Raw genomic sequence first — 14,778 nt, 5'->3', positions numbered from 1 at the left:
TATATATATATACAGTATATGTATATATATATACAGTATATGTATATATACATATATGTTCTGCTGATGGACTGGAGTGTTCCACTTTAAAGCTTATTGCACATTGCTTCAGTTGTGATTGATTCCTTCACCCTCACGGACCGACTATTGTGTCCTTCCAGGAGCAGCATGCTGTTGAAGTCCGCAAGAACAAGGAGCAGCGAGAGGAAATGTCCGGATAAACGCTGCCACTGCCGCAAACCTTCCAAGTCGTCTCCTGGAAACAGCAAAGGAAACTGTTTTACGTACATGTCATCTGTCACTCCATCACACAGCCCCTGCTCCCATCCTCCCTTCCTACCTGTCACCTACATGGCCCCGCTGCCCCGGGGTAATGACCTCCATACGATAACGCCATCTGGATCGCACGACCGCAGAATCTCCCAGAGGAGAACGCCCCTTGCATATCTTATTTTTAAACCATATAAAATACGATGGTTCGACCACCCGGCGTCTCTTGTCTTTTGTGTCTCCTTTCCTTGTAGCTTGCATCTTTTGAAGCCAGGGAAAAGTAAAGCAGTAAGACAAAAACAGGTTTTGCTGCTGTCTAGATTAGTGTCAAAATGTAATATTAAGCTCACTGTATATAGAATTATTCACAGAATCCAACCTATTTAATACCATGCAACATTCAGCTAAAGGGGCATAGTGAGCTTGTGGCCAGGCTAAGTACAGTCAAGTATATACACAGGGCCGGTGCTGCCACTAGGCAAACTAGGCAACCACCTAGGGCGCATTTCTGCCTAGGGCACATTTCTGCCTAGGGCGCAGCCTCAACCTCTTACCCTCCCACGGTGCCCCCCGTTTCAAATTGAAAAAGCCAATAGCAGGCTGGCTATTGCACCCGCCCACTGAGCAGAGGAGCTATACTAAGAGACAACTTTCTCAGGTCCGCTCCTCTGCTCAGTTGCTGGTGTTTCAATAGCCAGTCTGCTATTGGCTATTTCAAATGAAAATAGCCAATAGCAGTCTGTCTATTGTCCTGGCTGCTTACATCCATCTATCGCCTGTGGAAGCTAGCTGGAAGGAGAAGGGGGGGGGGGCTGCGCCGCTGGAGGGGGGTTGGTTCTTGCCTAGGGTGTAAAATAGACTAGCACCGGCCCTGTATATACATATTCTTACAGAGCAGTAAATGAGCTTCAAAATGAGCCCTCACCAACCTCTGTAGCTGCTGGCTGTGTAGAGGAATTAATCCTCAAAATGTACAACAGTAGTACTGAAGACTTTCAAGTCTTTCTATCAGTAACTCCCTCCTCCCAGCAAGGACTTGGTGACTTTTCAGCTTTCTAATATCTCATTTAAACATAGAGAAGGGGTTCTAGGAGGGGTGAGCTGAGTCACTGCTGGGAAGGGGGAACAGGGGGAGCTGAGCTGCCTAGTCATCTCCATTAATGCATAATGTTCTGGTGCGCTAAAGACATAGTCCACCTTTCATATACCTTGTTTCATGTTGCACCCATATTTATGATGTAACATGGTTGCATTCCCCACCCTCAAACCACTACCCCCCAACTACCTGAATTGCAGGGGGCTTCTCTCTGCAGACATCTATTTTGTTTTGCATTTGGCGCAGCTGTGCGGGCGCATCCTGCACAGCAGTGTCCTCTATTTGCAGGGATCTGCGAAAAGGAAGACTACAAGCTGCATCTGCCACCACGGCAGAGGGACTCAGAGATTGCACCAGCAGCAGGGTGATGACATCATGACGCTTGTATTTCATGATTTGCTTCCATAAGCCTCATATCAGCAGGATTTACCTCCCTACAGTCCTGGGGCTGAAGGTAGACAATGCAAGAATTGCATCAATTATTCCCGGGGATCTGTAAAGGGAAGACTATTAGTTCCATCTACCTCAACAGCGGATAGATTCACAGATCACATCAGCGACAAAGAGGTGACATCACCGCCCTTGTAGTCCATGATTTGCTTTCTCCAGCCCTGTAGCAGAAGGATCTACCTCCCTACTGTCCTGAGGCTGGAGGTAAATAAGTCCCATGAGGCATTGCAAGACTCTGACAGCCACAGGCATAACTCCAAGAGGCATGATGTGATTTGTAATTTCACCACAGCTGGAGTGTCGAGGTTGCCTACCCCTGTGTTAGATCGCCAACATTTGCCAATACACAAGCAGAGTGAAGGTCTACCTGCCGGGAAATAATATAACGGAGTGTTTAGGTAAGCACTTCTTTGCAAAGGTTATTGATCTCATAGATCAAAATCACATGATAGCAATATTTAAGTCCAAGGACAACTTAAGTCACATGATTTACGGTTTCCAGGAGCAATGTGGGTGCTTTGTTTATCAATCAGACATACCGCATACTGTAGACCCGCAAAGGCACAAGAATATCTCTAAGGTGCAATCATTATCCAGCACTGTGAAACAGATGGTACATATGGAATGACAAATATGGCTGCCCCATGTCCATATATTATTTCAAAACTGGAATAGGGCTTGTCATGCAAATACACAGATCGATAAGGACATTACTAAATCTGATGCATTTCACATGTATATAGAAACGGCTCCAGCTCACCTTTTAAAATGTATGCAGCTATCTGTTGCTTGCTTGCCTTCTTTCTCACATTCACACTAAAAATAAATACATCAATAAATATATTTTTGTATGTATATATAAATTATATATATATATATATTTCCTGGCTCACCTCATGTCAGCATACCAATGGGTTAACCCCGCCCTCGGACACCCATAGGACCACCCCTAACCAGTGTATAAATCTGGTTAGGGGCCGCAGTTGCCGCGCGGCCCCATTGGTTTCAATGGGGTTACATCCGCGTGGCAATCGCTGAAAAAAGGTACATGTACCTTTTTTTGCGACACACGACGTGCTGCTTTTTTAGTGTTTGATTGCATGGGCGGAATCGAGCGGGAAGCCACACGATCAGTCCAACGCAACAGGGGTGTCATTAGAAAATAATGGCACTGCCAGCACGATTGGCGGTGGTGGGCGACTCCCTGACTGCACGGCAATCAGCGCGGTTTGGTGCACGATTGCTGCGCAGTCATGGATCGCCCAGGTGTGAACCTTGCCTGATGTGCACGGCGCCATCCGTATCCATCACTACGAGAACCACTGTTACTAAAGGCCCTGACCGCTGTCAGGAATGCAAGGGACACATCTGAACACTCCGTGTATCTCCAATCTTATATTGTTATAATAGTGCAGCCTTACCACTCAGGAATAGACGGGTGTGCTGTTATTCACCTTTATTCTCTCAGTGTCACAGCAGACATGTCAGCCTAGTGTCAGGGCGTAAAGCCCCCACATAGGGTGTGTTATCCGCTGCCTGTCCAACGTATAACCGACTGCACTCCTAACCGGTATACCCTTTGAGGATGGTTGCCGAAATGACTGCGGATGGCGCCACCGTGATCAATGAAGACAGAAGACATCAAGAAATGCGTCCAAACAAAACCTGACATTGTCACAAGGATGGCAACGTTCTCGGAGCCACAGGGTGTCCCTTCATCAGGCTCAATAGTCCCCTGCCTGAGCTCCATAGTACACTGTCCTGGCTCCTAGAGATGGGTAAAGCTCTAATTAACAAAGCCTTTTATTTTATTTTTTTTATTTCATTCCGAGAGCATTTTTGTTTCATGGCAGTTGAGTGAATGTTATCAGCACTTGGCTCAGACAGTCGACAGGGTGGAGGGGCAGTCAGATAATTTTTCTATAACGGGGAGAGAATACAAGAAGGTAATTTATAAATCCAGCAATCCTTTAGAGACAAGACTGCACTATGCTAACTCCCCTCTTAGCATAGTGCATAAGATTGAAACAGATGCTTATTGATGAGCCCTGTAAAGTGTTTGTTTTTTTTCGTTTTGCGTCTTTGTCCCTTTAATTTCACTTCCTGTTTTGAGACACAACAGGAAGTAAAAGGACATCTCTTCAAAGTAAGGAAAATCCTCTCTTAGGAAGTTGTTAGCAGAACTAAGTCCGCTATTCCTGTTCTGGTGGTTAAAATTTTGGATATTCTATCCAGTCGCAATGACAATAGTCTCCAAATATATGAACAGGTTCTCTTTAAAAGTTGGGGGCGGTAACCGGTGCCTGAAATAACCCTCCAACCGCTGCATGCACCAAGCTGCCTACAGACATCATACGGCGGCCACCGATACATACACGGTGCTGCCATTAATATTTCATATGTAAGATCACTCAAAACCATGGACCGTGGCTTCAGGCGAACATTCATATTTTGCTGATGGCTTATGGAGGTGGAAACACTCGAGTTGTTCCTTTATTGGTGTGGGGGGGGATGCACGCATTTAGCCAGGAAAAATTATCTCAGATAATAAATTGCTTCTTTCCTGAACACGCTCAGTTATTGCAGGGGATGCAAGAGCAACTTCCTCTAATCATAGGAAGTGAGTGTGGAGAATCCAGGGTTGGGGGGAGGGAGAGTAAATGAAGAAAAAGGGAGATGATGGAGAGCAAGAAACAGAAAAAGAGAGGTGAAGATTGAGTGAGATAAAAAAAGAGAAAGTGGAGGGGGAGAGAGAGGGCAAGAGATGGATGGAGAGAGAGGGGGACAGAAAGAGGGGACAGGAAAGAGAAAGATGGAGAGGGATGCAGAGAGAGAGAGAGTGGAGGGGGAAAGAGAGAAGGAAGGAGGGAGAGAGAGGGCGAGAGATGGAGAGGACGGGATGGAGAGGGAGGATGGAGAGAGAGGGATGGAGGGGATGAGAGATGGAGAGAAAGGGATGGGGAGAGAGAAGGATGGAGAGAGAGGATGAAAGATGAAGAGAGAGAAGGATGGGGAGAGAGGGATGGGGAGGGAGAGGGATGGAGAAAGAGAGGGATGGACAGGGAGAGAAAGGGATGGAGAGAGGACGAGATATGGAGAGAGAGGGATGGGGAGAGAGAGAGGGAGGGATGGAGAGAGAGGACGAAAGATGGAGAGAGAGGGATGGAGAAAGAGAGGGATGGATAGGGAGAGAGAGGGATGGAGAGAGAGAAAGAGGGATGGACAGAGAGGGAGGGCAAGAGATGGAGAGAGGACAAGAGATGGAGAGAGGGATAGGGAGAGAGAAAGAGGGTGCGAGAAATGGAGAGACAGACAGAGAGGGAAACTGGTAGAATACATGTTTACAAGCAGGTCAAACCAGCAACCATTCTATGCCATACTCCCACACACATAGAAAGCTGGAAATAAAAGTGACATAGCATTTTGTTTTCTTTGGCTTGGTTTTTTTTGCATTTTGATGAAAGCTGGACATATAATGCTCAAATTTTTGCCAAGTCTTGCTGGCTCAGCCGAAATTCAATCAGTGTGCGGCCCTGTCAGAATCCTCCCCACCTCCACACACCAGTTTGAGAAAGTATAACTACAGAAATGTTACATGTGTCTGTATCATCTTCCACAGTATGTATATATACTCTTTTTTTTTAGTTTCTGGTAATATCACCATATAAAATAATGATTAAAATCCTTATAATTCCTTCCTTATAATTGTATTATTTTCTATTAGTTTCAGAAGCTCCATCCACAGTAATAGTGATTCATTGTTGTTACTTTGATATTTTATTTCCCTCATCACTAAATTTACTATAGTAATTATTTGGCTTTTTATTATTTTTTCCCCCCTGAAAATCATAACTATTATGACATTATAAAACTGATATTATCACAATAAATCACATAAGGGTATATAATGTATTTTCCTTTATAAAATAATATAAGAAGCGCACAGCGCCACCTGGTGGCCACTGCCCACTCGGCGCATGCGCAGTAAACCGTCCCTGAAGTCGGCCATATTTGATGCCGTCACGTGAGCGCGCACCCCCTCCTCCCTCTCTATAAATATGGGGGCCCCCCCATTGAGAGTCGGGCCTGAGCGCGGGCTGGAGGGTTAAAAGTCTCAGCATGCTTTGTTGACGCCACAGTCAGGGAGTGTTACCTCAGGGAGGCCATGTTGAGAATTGTAGTCCTTTAAGTGCTACATATTATCAAAGAGACAATGCTGAGACTTGTACTCCTCTCAATGCTACATATTACCACGGAGAGACCATGTTGAGGCGTATAGTCCTCACAGTGCTAGATATTACCACAGAGAGACCATGCTGAGGCGTATAGTCCTCACAGTGCTAGATATTACCACAGAGAGACCATGCTGAGAATTTTAGTCCTTTCAGTGCTACATGTTACCACAGAGAGACTATGCAGAGAATTGTAGTCCTTTCAGTGCTGCATATTACCACAGAGAAACCATGTTGAGACTTGTAGTCCTCTCAATGCTACATATTACCACAGAGAAACCATGCTGAGACTTGTAGTCCTCTCAGTGTTACATGTTACCACAGAGCGACCATGCTGAGGCGTATAGTCCTCACAGTGCTAGATATTACCACAGAGAGACTATGCAGGGAATTGTAGTCCTTTCAGTGCTGCATATTACAACAGACAGACTATGATGAGACTTGTAGTCCTCTCAATGCTACATATTACCACAGAGAGACCATGCTAAGAATTTTACTCCTTTCAGTGCTGCATATTACCACAGACAGACTGCTGAGACTTATGGTCCGCACAGTGCTAGATATTACCACAGAGAGACCATGCTGAGACTTATAGTCCGCAGAGTGCTATATATTACCACAGAGAGACCATGCTGAGACTAATAGTCTGTGTGGTGCTGCAGAGCCTGTATACCGGTAGTACTGTTTACTACAACAGGGAGGCCATGCTGAGAATTGTAGTTCCCCTAGTGTTGGTGAGCCTCTATAATGCTGTGTACTACCACAGAGAGGTCATGCTGAGACTTGTAGTCCCTCAGTGCTGGGTAGCATGCCTATTGCTATATACTACCATAAATAGACCATGCTGAGACTTGTAGTTCTTCTCCAGTGTTCCCTGTACTACCACAGATAGGCCATGCTGAGACTTATAGTCTACCCAGTGCTGAATAGCTTGTTTAGTGTTATATACTACCACAGACAAGCCATGCTGAGACTTGTAGCCCCCCCAAATTTACTATAAAGTGCTATTTTTCCTGAAATGGCCCCTTTTGCTGCTCTCCTCACTGTTTACGTCGGCCGGAAGGTAGAAGTCTCTGTAGGAGCGGAGACCCTGAGGCTAATCCTCATGAGCTGGAAACATTGGTCCGTGTGGTTAATGAAACAGGTGAAACTCTTGGGTAACTCTCACACGTGTGCATGCACTATGGGGGTGCATTGCTATTCATTGTTTAATGGCACCTGAACATTTTAAACGCGTGAAGTGAATGGAATACAAAACGCATGCATTGCCCTGCTGTGTGCTCGAAATAATAAATCGGGTGTGTTTTATAAGGTCTGGGGTATGTGTTGGGGACATGTGATCTGACTATCCTTGGGTTTGTTAGAGCTGTCGGCACCTACCTTTGTTTGTATGGGTGGCACGGGGGACAGAAAGTGAGAGAAAATCACCCCAATGGGGTCATAGACCCATATAAACCCAACAAAAATGTTAACTTTTCCCCACTGCAAACCAAAACTTAAAAAAGGTAACTCGAGTTGGTTTTTAAAGCCAAACTCCGGGCACAAAAATTTTCATTCAGATATATTCCTCAGGAGCTACATTTGCAAACCTGGATGTTGCCTTGTAATAGTAGTGGTGACATCATCACTGTGCTGCACATAGCCTGTGCTGAGAGCAGAGCTCTGGGAGGGGCCCAACCAGGCCCCACCCACTACAAGCTGCCTGCAGAAAGGGACAGAGACAAGACCAGTCACCCTGCACAAGGAGAGAGAGTAGCAGTGACCGGCCTTTTATCACAGGAGGGGGCGGAGACAAGACCAGTCACCCTGCACAAGGAGAGAGACCAGCAGTGACTGGTCTTTATTACAGGAGGGGGCGGGGACAAGACCCGTCACCCTGCACAAGGAGAGCAGCAGTGTACCGGTCCTTATTACAGGAGGGGGCCGAGACAAGGCCAGTCACCCTGCGCAAAGAGAGAGAGCCGCAGTGACCGGTCTTTTATCACAGGAGGGGGCGGAGACAAGACCAGTCACCCTGACAAGGAGAGAGAGCAGCAGTGACCGGTCTTTATTACAGAGGGGGCGGAGACAAGACCCGTCACCCTGCACAAGGTGAGCAGCAGTGTACCGGTCCTTATTACAGGAGGGGGCCGAGACAAGGCCAGTCACCCTGTGCAAAGAGAGAGCCGCAGTTTTAGCACTCTGTATTGGATATGGCCAATATTAGGCTTAGTACTGGTGTTATGGGGTTGTGGTGATCGCAGGGACACCATACAGAGGACACAAATTTGTAGTCCTTGAGCTGTATAGTGCCCAGTATTGCCATACTGCAGCTTGCAGCTTTTTTTAGTCCTGCAGGATGTAAATGGTTTGTAGTGCCACGGAGAGAGAGCATGCTGAGGATTGCACACTATGGGTGTTGCTTTACTAAAAGAGCCTGTTCACTAAGCAAACTGAATGGTCGCTTTGCTCAGTGAACTATAGTCCTGTAGTAATTGAACCCCCTGTGTCTCTTTGCCTCCTTACATTAAGACCTCAAGAGAGGCTGCATGCTTCAAAAAAATTGCAATGCCCATCGCGTCAAGGACACAGTTAAGCGTTCTCAAGATTAGGTGACCAATGACAATAAAAGGATGGAAAGCTTCCAATGCAGCCAGGCGCCGCGGGCCCCCATGTAGAGCAAAGTGCCCTCCAGTGCTAATTGCTCATGCCTGTATGTGATAAACTGGAGAGAAGCATGCTGGGTTCTTCCTCTAAGGTCCATGCATGCGAGAGCTAATGCTAGGCATAGAAATGGCACTTTTGGAAGCTTTCCCTCAGCTTCTGTCTAAAAAAGAAACAATTACACGGAATTGAACAGTATGCAACAATCTGCACCCCGCTGTTTCAATCATTTCCTGTTTTCGAGCAAGCAAACATTCAGAATTGCATTGCAAATCGATGAAAACCACCGCAGTTCTAGTGAAAAAGGCGTTTTCAGTCAATGTTCACCCCCAAAATCTTTTGTTCGGGTTCTTGAAACCGGTGGAAAGTATGTGCGAGTTGGATTGCTGCAGGCGGTTTTGTTCCTTGTGATTTATTTTCTCCAATAATTGAACTAGAAAGCTGCCATATTTTTTAGTTATATGGTCAACAATATAGGATCCGGATACTTATGTCCAAGCAGCATTTGGGGATTTGTCAGGGGATCATTGTCAAAGATTGTCGTTGTTTGTGGCCTTTAGTTTTCTTGCATGGCCAATCTACAGTGTGGAGGGAGGCGGGACACTTTGTTTGATAAAGCACCCTGTGCATTTACGAAACTTTGCAATTCCTTCTGATATGCTGCACGAACGTCAATACAGATGAACTTCTAATGCAAAAAGTGTGCTGATGACAGATTTCCCTTATGCTTTAAAACCCAAGGAGGCCAAGAAGGTCCCCATGAGCTGTAATCAGAAAACACAAAGCACCTCTTTTTGCAATCCTCACCCTTTTTTGTTGTTGTAGGTGACCCCTGCAGTACCTCTTTTCGGCCACAAGATGTTCTTAGTCTTCTGAGTTGAATGATGCCCAGTATTGCTGGCATGCCCATGGGCTTTAAACCCCAATTCTGGACTAAAAAGAAAGGGGGAAAAAAAACCAGCCCTGATTGCATGCAATTTTCACCCTTTTTCTAGAGCTGACCCTTGCAGTACCTCTGTTTGGCCACAAGATGTCCGTCTTCCGTGGTAGAATGACACCCAGCATTACTGGCAATGCTAAATTAATTGCTCTGTCTTGTTTTGCTCTCCATGAGTACCTGCTCTTGATCAACCAGAAACAGCTGCCTGTCAGGGAAGGTTGCCAGCACTTCCTCTGCTCATCCTGTCCTATTTTCACAGGGTCAGCCAAGGCTAACAATATTGTGCGGCAGCCTTCTTGTCCTAGAGAAGGGGTAAAAGGGGTGGCTCGGCCCTTGGGATTTTATAACTAGTTCATCGTGTAACTCACAAAGTTCATTCATTGTGTGTTTGAGTGCTGGAACTACAGCAGCCATCACCCAGTCTATGGGAAAGAGTTCATGAGTTTTGCAACATGTTTACAGTGCAGAATCACTGCTGCTTTTGTTTTAATAAGAATTGTGACTAAACAGTTACAGTGTGTTATTTATTTTCACAAGCTCAAAAGTTTGCTCATTTTGAAATGTATTTTTTTGTTGCCCTGTTTGTAGCAGATTATGAATTCATTTTTGTACAGATATAAGGCCCCATTCACACCAGGGCGGGTGCGGATCAGCACGGTGGTTTTCGCACTGATTTTAAAAGGGCTGTTTTGGGAGTTTTAATTGCGTTTCAGGGCTGACAGCGCGGTTCCATTTTAAAGCTGTATGGAAACTGCACTGATCAGCGCTGCAAAAAAAGGTCAGGGTGCAATTCGGGCGGGGGGCAGTGTGAACAGGGCCTAAACCTTCTGAAGCACCTTAGGATGTGTACAGGGCTTGTAAATATTTACCTCTGGTGCACATAGCAAAGGAAACCTTTGTTTTGTTTTTCTTATTAATTATACGTGTGGATTTGTTCACATGTTTTGTAAGCATGTTCCTTGTTGCTTTTACATGCCAGCAAACGTTCTTGCTTTATATTTTGGCAAATTCGAATAGTTTATGGTACCCTCAAGCCTTCCACCTGGTTACCCTGATTGGCTGAATCAAAGTTGATCTAAAAACTCACATTAATGCATGTTTGCAATCATTAAAGGAGAAGTATGGGGAGGGTAAAATGCACTCTTTCCAATGCTTTGAGTGGGTGTGTGATATTGCAGCTGTCGCATGTCAGTTCTATAGCTCTAGAACTGAGAGATCAGGAACACTGATCATTCAGCTCACTGACTCACCTGACTGTCAGTCACCGCTCCCTACAATGTTTCCTCCCCCTCCCCTCTCTGTTCCTCCATTGCTCACTGCAGGGACAGACAGGGGAGGGGGCGGGCACAGCTGGCTCTGACTCTAGAGGGGCAGAGCCAGCTGCCAATCAGACAGTGAGGTGGCTCCTGACAATATTGTTGGGATCTTTCCTGGGCAGTAGCCTTCTATATGCTGGTTTTGGGTTACAGGAGGACATGCCGTCCTGTGACCCAAAAAGAGAGCTAAAGCCAAAAAAAAATGGTTTGGGTTTAGTTCTGTTTTTATTCGTCATTAAATGCATTTTTTCAATGCAAGCAGTGTAAGTCCCTGGCTTCAACTTGGAATCAGCCTCTTACAGTTCCCGTAAAGCAGAGTTCAGAGTGAGGGGGTGTAAAAGCAAAGAGCTTATCAGCTAGTGTGCTGACTATGAGATTGGTGGTAAGATGAAAGAACAGAGAGATGAGCTCATCACTGTGCTGCTTCTCCTATCACTGTCCAGTCACAGACTGGGGTGGGCCCAGGACGAACTGTACTGCAGCATTGTTTTACAGGGAAAGAGATAAGGTATGCATATCGATAGGGACAGAGATGCGATATATATAGAGTTATGTATTCCTGCAGGCAGGACTGACAACATTGGCTGGTATTTCAGTTCGGCAGATGGAGCCCACAATAGGCACTGAGGAGCTTACTGGATTTCTGGCGGATCTTCAGGTATTTTTCAGTACTTGCAGTGTTTATAAAGGGATACAACACGGGGAAATCTGAATGTATTGAAGAGATGTATTGCTATTTTTTGTTATTTTGCTCCATATTCAGAATGTGCAGCTTATACTGATATTATATACAGGATTAGCAACAGGATCTTCTTTATCTATACCATTGATTTTTTTCTGTCCTATATGAATCCACTGTCATTTTCTCTGAAGGAAATTTTTGTGGCTTTTACAGTCCAGCCTGACTACAGCAACCATGGCCACCCCAGATGTCAGCGTGCATGTAGAAGAGGTGGTGGTGGTGACCACACCGGATAACATAATGGATGGCAGCAGCATGGAGGAGGTGAAAGCGGTTCTTGTGACCACCAACAGGTAAGGCTCTGTCGTATTGAACTCTGCAGTGTGTGAATACAGGACCAAATGGTATCAGCCTCTGGGTGGGATATGCTTACTTCCTTGATCAGGCTGAGACTAGCATACTGTCATACAGTGTTCTGGTCATCACACTTTTTGTAAGATTGTTCTTTTGTCTTTCAAGCAACTCTGTCACTGGAATACAAATGAAAAACAAAACGCTCCCTGCAACAGGGAAAGTCCAAACGTACCTTTCCTGTTGATTTGCGCCATATTGCATAGATACAGCTGCTTGAAGAATCTCCAGAATCCAACATTTCGGAGCGGGTCAAAAGTCTGGTCCCCCATTATGTGCTGTGTTTCATGCCTTTGGCCCCTACACCCTTACTGTGTCCTGTAGCAACATAAGTTCCAGCAACAGGAAGCACAGAGTTCAGTGGGGGACCAGAAATCTGACATTCCCGGAAGTGTCAGATTCTGAAGATTCTTCCGGCAGTGGTAGCTCTTCAGCATTGCACAGATCGATGGCGGGAGAGGTAAGTATGAATTCTTTTTATTTTTTTTAATTTTTTTTAAAGGTGTATTTGTTTTCCATTTCTGCTTTAACAGCAAAGTGGGTTGAAACCATTGTCAGGAAATCCTCATGTATCACTTCCGCCTCCCTTTTAGATAGTAAGCCCTCAGGGGCAGTGCCCTCCTTACCATCTTGTCTTGATTTGTATTGTGATTGTAATGTCTTCCTTATATTGTAAAGAGCTGCGCAAACTGTTGGCGCTATATAAATCCTGTATTATAATAATAACTGGAAATACCAGACCTTATTACTACAAGTCAAAGGTACATAGCACTACATTATTGTACCAGTGCTGGGATGCTACAGTGGGGCGGGAGCATGGCTTGGAAAACATCACCCTGAAAACATACCATCGTTATATCATGCACTTTTTATCCCCGAGGTGCAGCATTTCTTAGCTGTATTCTTGCAGCGTATAAATAATTTAGCAGGCCTGCAGCACTTATGTCCCAGTGGTCTTGATCTCAGCAATCTACATTACATGGAGGGATCTCTCCCAGCCGCATACTCTTTGCTGGCATACGTGAGTTTTAGGCTCACCGCTGTCCTGAAATGCCATCTTCAGTCCAGACAGTAGATACAAGGCTATAACAGGCTGTACCCATCTGCCTCCCACAGTTTTGCCATGGCAACAAGCTAGGACCTGCTTCCGAGCTGTGCATTTGGGGCCGACATCAAACACCTCCAGCTGGGGGCTGCTGACATATACCAATCACACTATAGAGAATGTAGAGCAGGTTAGGGGGTTTAAGACAACACTAATACCAGGTAGTCCAGGATTTTAACACCTGATCGGCCAGGTAAAATTTAACGATTAGATAAAAAACGGAAGCATTTCTTATTTCGCCAGTTGTCTTTTTTTTTTTAAACTACACTTGAAACTTCCTGCTGCCAGGGTACCATGCCAAGTCTGGTGATGGCATGGGCACATTAAGGAGCCTGGTTGCTTCTGATGTGAAGCCACAGTATATCTGCCTCACTGTGACCAAATCTTATTTTCCTTTTAAAGCTAAAGTCCAAGAAAACACCTGAAATATTTATATGTGAACTGTCTTATCCGCAAAAAGATTTTTTAATTTTGTCTAGCCGCTTATGTGAATAATACACTTCTGTCGCACAGAAGGGTGATGCCATTTTCTTTGTCCAAGTTGAGGAATACAGTGGTGTCACCGTACTGCCCACAGCTGGCTCATTGGACAGTGAAAGAGAGTAGCAAACACTGCTCTGCCCTCCTGTCAGCACATGTTCACTGCAGCAGAGCCTGATTGGCTCCTAGTACTGCCTCTTACTCTTCCTATCTTAGTCCCAATGCAATATAAACACTCAGGTACTAATATTATTTCTTTTAAAATATATTTATTTTTAATGGTAAACACAATTGGTATAAATTGTGTATTTATTTATTTTTTAATCTGTCCTGAAGCTGCAGATAATCCTGGCTTTACTACCTAGTGCACTACTAACCAAAAACAAGTATGGACTCCCACCCTGCATGTTTGTTGTTCCTGGTCAGTGGTCAAACTTGGTGACAACAAGGTAGTAAAGCCAGGATCAGGATTTAAAGTCCTAAAGCTTTAAGCGTCAACCTATTATTGTTGCATAATTGGACTAAATGTGTTTCATTGATATTTTATGCTTGCTTATAGTTTAGCTTGCTGTGTGGCCAGTACACTAGGCTGTATCAGGAAAAACTGGAAAAAAAAAATGCTATTTCTGATTTATATCCACAGTTGTTCGAATTCTCAGTACTCCTTTGGGTGCAGGAGCCTATCTGAAGAAGCCTTGGAGTCAGAAAATGTGGCAGCAGCTGCTGCAGCCGCCTTTAGTGCCTCAACGGAACTGAAAGAAGCTGTTTTAGGTATGTAAAGTCTCTGCTCATAAATTCTGTATACGGACAATAGAGTTGCTTGTTTTGTTCAGAGATGCAGTACCTTCTACCAGCCTGAAAGTGTACGTGTGCTTTGCGTACGGAAGCAACATGTTCTCTTTAATGCAAACCCTTCCATCATTCCATTTGCTTGTGCGTGTGAGGAAACTGGGAGTTTACACAGGGCAGTCTACATCACTTCTTTATGTATGATAGAGGAAAGCGATGGAGTCGGTTTTTTTAACTCCTGTAGAGAGACATGTCACTGATACATGCGTCACTTATATTGGCAGAAAGTACAGTGAGAGGCATAGTATCTGAGAAAACTAAAAACAATATTTGTAAGCTTTTCAAAGAGATTAAACATTATGAT

The 14,778-nt window shown here is 44.9% G+C and overlaps 2 protein-coding genes across 3 annotated transcripts in view; both read left to right on the top strand.

Annotated features, from left to right (window-relative positions):
• Positions 1 to 485, top strand: part of STMN3 (stathmin 3) — a 14,544-nt gene extending 14,059 nt beyond the window's left edge. For both annotated transcript variants that reach the window (XM_018556437.1, XM_018556436.1), the window contains one exon: positions 162 to 485. In XM_018556437.1, the coding sequence (XP_018411939.1) occupies positions 162 to 221 (60 nt within the window). In that variant the 3' untranslated portion in view covers positions 222 to 485. The remainder of the gene's footprint in view (positions 1 to 161) is intronic.
• Positions 486 to 11,845: 11,360 nt separating this feature from the next.
• The window catches only part of GMEB2 (glucocorticoid modulatory element binding protein 2), a 10,968-nt gene continuing 8,035 nt past the window's right edge, over positions 11,846 to 14,778 (top strand). The window contains exons 1-2 of the mRNA XM_018556386.1: positions 11,846 to 11,982; positions 14,302 to 14,396. Coding sequence (XP_018411888.1) covers positions 11,864 to 11,982; positions 14,302 to 14,396 — 214 coding nt within the window. The 5' untranslated portion in view covers positions 11,846 to 11,863. The remainder of the gene's footprint in view (positions 11,983 to 14,301; positions 14,397 to 14,778) is intronic.

This window comes from Nanorana parkeri, unplaced genomic scaffold, assembly GCF_000935625.1.
Source record: "Nanorana parkeri isolate BGI_ZX_2015 unplaced genomic scaffold, ASM93562v1 scaffold237, whole genome shotgun sequence".
Classification (NCBI taxonomy): domain Eukaryota; kingdom Metazoa; phylum Chordata; class Amphibia; order Anura; family Dicroglossidae; genus Nanorana; species Nanorana parkeri.
The sequence above is the reverse complement of the archived record's forward strand: the minus strand, read 5'-3'. Positions and strand labels throughout refer to the sequence as shown.